The sequence below is a fragment of the Rana temporaria genome, chromosome 4 (assembly GCF_905171775.1).
Source record: "Rana temporaria chromosome 4, aRanTem1.1, whole genome shotgun sequence".
NCBI classification, from domain to species: domain Eukaryota; kingdom Metazoa; phylum Chordata; class Amphibia; order Anura; family Ranidae; genus Rana; species Rana temporaria.
The window spans coordinates 30,504,197-30,511,532 of record NC_053492.1 but is presented as its reverse complement, the minus strand read 5'-3'; the positions used below and the strand labels follow the sequence as shown (position 1 = coordinate 30,511,532).

The window sequence follows — 7,336 nt, the reverse complement described above, 5'->3', positions numbered from 1 at the left end:
CCCTATATACCACCTCTCCTATTCCTAAAGGAGGTGTTCCCTTTTTTTCAAATTGCTTTAAGGTGGATTATATTTCTTTAACTTTTTATATATTGTTAAATGGGAAAAAGGCCTACATCCTTGAGAATGGCATAAAATATCTTCATGTGTTTCCCATTGGGAAATCTTCTTAAAAATTCTACACAGATGACACCGTATCGGCTGTCTAAATGTATGAGACATTCTCTCCTTACTGCTGGTGTGACTGTGGTCAAATATGGAAATATCATGCACGTCCTGTGGGAGTGCAAAAGCCTAACTAGCTTTTGGACATTTTTCTCATTAATGTATCAAGATATAGGTGTCATTACCAGCTCTTCACCTCAGCTGGCTTCATGGTGTATTTCCATCCATGATTTCCCTAAACCATTCAGAATATTATTTTTTTCATATTTTTTCATATTTTATTTGCAGCGTGTCTAACCATCACAAATAAATGGAAACACCCTGTAGCCCTGAATATTTCTGAGGTCATCCATATTCAATGCTCTTATGAGAGAGCCTTTTTCTTTGCTCATGGGAAGATATCAGACTTTCATAATAATTGGTTTCCTTGGTTACAAGTGTGTGGTACTTCACAAATTTGAATACAGTCAATTTTCAGCTATTACTGAATGTTTTTCTCTCTGGCAAGAAAATTAGCTTTGCTTTGTTTTGTATTGTTTAGTTTTGCTTGTTTCTTATTTTCTTCTCTAAATTTTTTCTTTTTGCTTCTCACTCCGATATTTCATCCAATGCCGCGTACACACGATCGGTCAAACCGATGAGAACGGTCTGATGGACCGTTTTCATCGGACCAAACCGATCGTGTGTGGGCCCCATCGGTTATTTATCCATAGGTTAAAAAAAAGCAATCTTGTTTTAAATTTAACTGATGGATACCTAACCGATAGAAAAAAAAGATCGTTAGTAGGCACGACCATCTGTTAAAAATCCATGCATGCTCAGAATCAAGTCGACGCATGCTTGGAAGCATTGAACTTCGTTTTTTTTCAGCACGTCGTTGTGTTTTACGTCACTGTGTTCTGACACGATCATTTTTTAACCGATGGTGTGTAGGCACGACTGACCATCAGTCAGCTTCATCGGTTAACCGATGAAAACGGTCCATCAGACCATTCTCATTGGATGGATCGATCATTAGGCTTGCATGAAGTGTTGTTATTGGTGTATCTTGATATGGGAACACCCCCCCCCCCCCCAGTTTGGTTCACATCCAGAACATACCAAAAGTTCACGCGAACATTCAAACACTGTTAAAGTCTATGGGACTCGAACGTGAGAAATAAAAAGTGTGAATTTTAAAGGCTAATATGAAATTTATTGTCCTAAAAAGTGTTTGGGAACCCGGTCGTGCCCCAGGGGATATGTTTCAATGCAAAAAGTAATTTAAAACTACTCGTGGCTATTCATGAATTGTCGGTCCCAGCAATACAGAGAAAAGTCATTGAAAAAAATTACAGTGGTCCCCTCCCAGTCCATTACCAGGCCCTTTGGGTCTGGTATGAATATTAATTGGAACATTTTTTTTCAATTACTTTTATCCGTATTGCCAGGACCCGACAATTCATTAATAGCGCAAATAGTTTTGAATTACTTTTTTTCCTTGTGGGGAGGTCCCTCCAAATTCCATATCAGGCCCTTCAGGTCTGGTATGCATATTACAGTAAGTATAGATCTTTATATCTAGTATGTATATTACTGTAAAAAAAAATGACGTGGGGTTCTCCCTTCAGGTCTGGTATGGATTTTAAGGGGAACTTTGCGCCAGAATAAAAAAAATGGCATGGGTCCCCCCAAAAATCCATACCAGACCCTCTATCCGAGCACGCAACCTGGCAGGCTGCAGGAAAAGAGGTGGAAAAAGAGAGTGGCCCCCTCCTGAACCATACCAGGCCACATGCCCTCAACATGAGGAGGATGCTTTGGGGGTCTGTGACCACTCAAAACATCATGTCCCTATGTTGATGGGGACAAGGGCCTCATCCCCACATCCCTTGCCCGGTGGTTGTAGGGGTCTGCGTGCAGGGGCGTATTGTAATCTGGAAGCCCCTTTTAACAAAGGGGACCCCCCGACTCCGGCCCCCCCTATATGAATTGGTAATGGGGTACATTGTACCTCTACCATTTCACCAAAAAAAAACACAGACAGCTTGGGGAAAAAAAAAAAAAAAATTTCCAGCGATGTACATCCTTCCACGATCCGGACCCGCGCTACCCGCCGGCACCGCTATGAACGATACAGCCTCCTCCATAGGGCAAATGACGCGTGAGCCGTGTGACATTTTTTTTAAAGCCGAGGGCGGGGCCACCTGTGACGTGGGCGAAAGACCCTGCCCCCTTTTGACGCAACAGGGGTTTTCCGGTGGCTTCTCCGTGGTGTCATGAGTGACCTGCCCCTCTGGCACGTCACAGGGTTCCCCGTGATGTTCCAGAGGAGGCGGGGTCACCCGTGACACCACAGGGAAGCTGCCGGAAACCTTGTTACGTCAGAACGGGGCAGGGCCAATCGTCCACGTCACGGGTGGCCCCGCCCTCGGCTTTAAAGAAATGTCACAGAGCTCACGCGTCATTCGCCCAGGAGTCTTCTATAAAGAAGGCTGTATCATTCGTAGCGGCGGGTAGCGTGGGTCCGGATCGAGAAAGGATGTACATCACTGGAATTTTTTTTATTAAATGACTTTTCCCAAGCTGTCTGTGCTTTTTTTTACCTTTTTTTGACGCAACAGGGGTTTTCCGGTGGCTTCTCCGTGGTGTCATGAGTGACCTGCCCCTCTGGCACGTCACAGGGTTCCCCGTGATGTTCCAGAGGAGGCGGGGTCACCCGTGACACCACAGGGAAGCTGCCGGAAACCTTGTTACGTCAGAACGGGGCAGGGCCAATCGTCCACGTCACGGGTGGCCCCGCCCTCGGCTTTAAAGAAATGTCACAGAGCTCACGCGTCATTCGCCCAGGAGTCTTCTATAAAGAAGGCTGTATCATTCGTAGCGGCGGGTAGCGTGGGTCCGGATCGAGAAAGGATGTACATCACTGGAATTTTTTTTATTAAATGACTTTTCCCAAGCTGTCTGTGCTTTTTTTTACCTTTTTTTGATGCTTTTTTGGGTGAAATGGTAGAGGTAAAATGTACCCCATTACCAATTCACATAGGGGGGCCAGAATCTGGGGGTCCCCTTTGTTAAAGGAGTGCTTCCAGATAACGATAAGCCCCCGCCCGCAGACCCCCACAACCACCGGGCAAGGGTTGTGGGAATGAGGCCCTTGTCCCCATCAACATGGGGGCAAGGTGCTTTGGGAGGTCACAGACCCCCAAAGCATCCTCCCCATGTTGAGGGCATGTGGCCTTGTACGGCTCAGGAGGGACTTTCTCGCCCCCCCTCTTTTCCTGTGGCCTGCCAGGTTGCGTGCTCAGATAAAGGGTCTGGTATGGATTTTTGGGGGGAACCCACACCATTTTTATTTTTATTTTGGTGCGGAGTTCCCCTTAAAATCCATATTTTTTGGGGGAACCCCAAGTCATTTGTTTTTAAATTGTGCGGGGTTCCCCTTAATATCCATACCAGACCTGAAGGGCCTGATATGGAATTTGGGGGAATTCCACACGACCCGACGGTGCCTGCGTGGCTGCCGCGGGTCCCGTCTGGCTGCGCATGCGCGAACCAAGTCTCACTCTGAGAGTGAGTACTGTGCGTGCGTGAGGGGCTCTGGCGCTCGCGACCAGAAGTAACACGGCGAGCTGGAATGCAGAAGCGCTCCAGCCGCCATACAGACAGTACAGGGGAAAAAACAACACAGATAAACATATAGGCGACTGCCATGGAGGAATAACAAGACCTTGCCAGCCGAGGATGTCCGGAATCTTCAGCACACACAGCAACAAGAAGTTGCTGCAAAAGCTCTCCACCCGCCCATGGCTGGGATCCGAGCTGCACCGCTTAAGGTGTGCCATCCAATTTCCTAGTTTCTGCTTTGAACGTCTGCTTTCCTTAGATCCATGGAGGAGGAAAAAAAAGGAACACTGGTACTGACGGTGAGTTAACTTTTATGGGTATGGGGTCCTATCACATTGGAGAGGAGGCGGGATTAACCCACACGTAGGCTGCCATGGAGTCAGTCAGGAAAGGTAATTTAAATGAATTGTTGGTCCCATCAATACAGATAAAGGTCATTGAAAAAAATGGCAGGGCCAAAAGGGCTCGGTAATGGACTGGGGGGGGGGCCCTGTTATTTGTTAATGACTTTTCTCTGTATTGACGGGACCGACAATTCTTAAATAGCCACGAGTAGTTTTAAATTACTTTTTTTCCTTCAGAAATTACATTTTGTGCAGGGACAGTTATAAACACACGGGAAACATGTGCTACTTTACATACATACTTTACCCCCAGGTACGAAATTTAAAGGAATATTTCACTTTTATTGTTTCACTTTAAGCGTTATTAAAATCACTGCTCCCGAAAAATACAGTTTTTAAAACTTTTTTTGCATTGATACATGTCCCCTGGGGCAGGACCCGGGTCCCCAAACACTTTTTATGACAATAACGTGCATATTAACCTTTTGAATTAACACTTTTGATTTCTCCCTTAGACTTTTAAAGGGTGTTCCGTGGCTTTTCGAATTTACCGCAAACACCCGAAATTGTTTGCTGTTCGCCGAACGGGCGAACAGCCAATGTTCGAGTCGAACTCATGTTCGACTCGAACATAAAGCTCATCCCTAATCTTGATTGATGACCCATCAAATATAGTTATCCTCTGGGTATCGAATTTGTTGTTACAACGTGTTGAATCACGTAATGATTCTTCTTGCAACCTTTGTATGCAATTCCTAAATTTTAATAAAAACGATTGAAACAGAAAGCCCAGATACCCAAACCAAATTTATCAGTGTCAGGATGTGTTGGTTAATTTCACAACTCCATGACAAATTTTTCTACTTAAATATTTTATACAATGTTTTTAAGGACATATATGGGGCCATATCCACGTACCTCCTTGCATTTTTCCGTCTGGCGTAGCGTATCTCAGATACACTATGCCGCCGTAACTTTCAGCGTATTTTCCGTATCCTGAAAGAATTTGCGCCGTAAGTTACGGTGGAGTAGTGTAACTGTGTCAAGGGCGCGCAATTCAAGTGGATGAGATGGGGTGTGTTTTATGATAATACGTCTTGACCCGACGTAAATTAAGTTTTTTTTAACGGCGCATGCGCCGTCCGTGGGGGTATCCCAGTGCGCATGCTCCAAATTAACCCGCAACGAGTCAATGCTTTCGACGTGAACGTAATTCTACACAAAGCCCTATTCGCAAACATTTTACGCAAACAACGTAAACGACGTAAATTTCGACGCTGGCCCGACGTCCATACTTAACATTGAGTACGCCTCATATAGCAGGGGTAATGTTACGCCGAAAAAAGCCTTACGGAAATTACGTAAAAAAATGCGCCTGCCGGACGTACGTTTGTGGATTGGCGTATCTAGCTAATTTGCATACTCAACGCGGAAATCTACGGAAGCGCCACCTAGCGGCCAGAGTAAATATGCACCTTAGATCCGACAGCGTACTAAGACGTGCGCCAGTCGGATCCAGCCCAGCTTCAGGTGTATATTGTTTTGTGCATACAAAACAAAGATACGCCGGAGCAACCTAGAAGTTACGCGGCGTATCAATAGATACGTCGTCGTAACTTCTTCGTGGATCTGGCCCATGGTTTTTATTTAGAATTCTGCTTAAATAAACCTTTATTATTATTATTATTATTATTATTATTATTATTATTATTATGAGCTGAAAAAATCTTGGCCTCTTCAAAATTTCAGATAGTTCTTGTTTTGGGTCCAGTAGGGCTTGTCACCTTAGCACAATCATATACCTTCCCAACAGTACAAGAGTCTTTTGAACATCTTTATTTCTTAGGCTGTAGATTAAAGGGTTTAACATTGGTGTAACAATTGTATAGAACACCGACACCATCTTGTCTGTCACTATGGTATCTGAATATCTAGGTCTCATGTACATAAATATTGCTGTTCCAAAGAAGATGGCCACCACAATCAGATGGGATATGCATGTTGAGAAGGCTTTGTATTGCCCAGAAGGGAGTTTCAAAATGATTAGGAAAATGTGTATGTATGAAAAGAGGATAAGGCCCAAGGGAATTAGAAGCAATATGGATGCACCAACCAAAGTTACAATGTTGTCCACTGAAATGTCCCCACAAGATAGCTGAAGTAAGGATGGGGCTTCACAAAAGAAGTGGTTAATGGTTATATGTCCACAAAATCTTAAATTGCATATAAAGTATATATCAAAGGAGGCTATGCTACCACCAGCCATCCAAGACAAGCCAATCATCCTGGTACAGGAGACTATATTCATAATAACATTGTATCGTAGGGGATTACAGATAGCCACATATCGGTCATAGGCCATAAAACCCAATAGTATGCACTCTGTTTCAGCCATAAAAAGAAAGAAGTAAACCTGAAGAACACAACCAGTATATGAAATAGTTTTTGTGGACAAAACAATATTTAGTAGCATCTTGGGCACAATAATTGATGTATAACAGATGTCCAAGAAAGACAGATTAGTAAGAAATAAATACATAGGGTTGTGTAAATGGCTGTCTGTTCTGACGGCTAATATAAGGAGAATGTTCCCAGCCAGAGTGGTCATGTAGACAAGTGAGAATAACTGGAACAGCCAAAGTTGTAAGTTGGGATTGTCTGTAAGTCCAAGAAGAATGAATTCTATTACTGTACTTTGGTTCTCAGCTGCCATGGTCACACTCTTCTAATAATATTTGCTTGACCCACAGCTGAACGCTTTATTAAATTAGGGACAAAATAGGAAAGATCTATATGAGAGAAAATTTTAATCTGAAAATAAATCACCAGTAAACTTACAGTGGAAAGTGGGTAAATCGCCAGTATCTTTATGCACCACATCCCATATGTTAAAATGAAAGAGCAAAGAGAATTTGTGGGACTAAGGTGCTATTATATCACAAGGACACTGAATGTATTAAAAATGCATATTTTTTTAAACATCATTAAAATATATAATGTCATATGTGGCTCCTAGTTGGCATGGCTGGCAAATATCCCAACATGTTTTGCCTGATTAGGCTTCCTCAGAGAATGTAATTGTCTGTTATGTGTCATGTCATTCCCCTAATGCTCAGTATATTGCTTCAAAAATAATTATAATAATAATTAATATTTTTCGAAGTGTTATAATGAGCATTAGGGGAATGGCATGATGCACAATGGAAAATTACATCCCCTGA

At 43.2% G+C, this 7,336-nt stretch overlaps 1 protein-coding gene across 1 annotated transcript; it reads right to left on the bottom strand.

Moving 5' to 3' along the window:
• Positions 1-5,895: 5,895 nt before the first annotated feature.
• Positions 5,896-6,828, bottom strand: LOC120935589 (olfactory receptor 5AP2-like). Its single transcript, XM_040347638.1, has one exon. It carries the CDS (start codon positions 6,826-6,828, stop codon positions 5,896-5,898), a length of 933 nt encoding a protein of 310 aa, XP_040203572.1.
• Between the last annotated feature and the right edge of the window lie 508 nt (positions 6,829-7,336).

Bases quoted from the DNA above. Each gene is read 5' to 3' on its own strand.
- LOC120935589 (XM_040347638.1), bottom strand. From the start codon at position 6,828: ATGGCAGCTGAGAACCAAAGTACAGTAATAGAATTCATTCTTCTTGGA.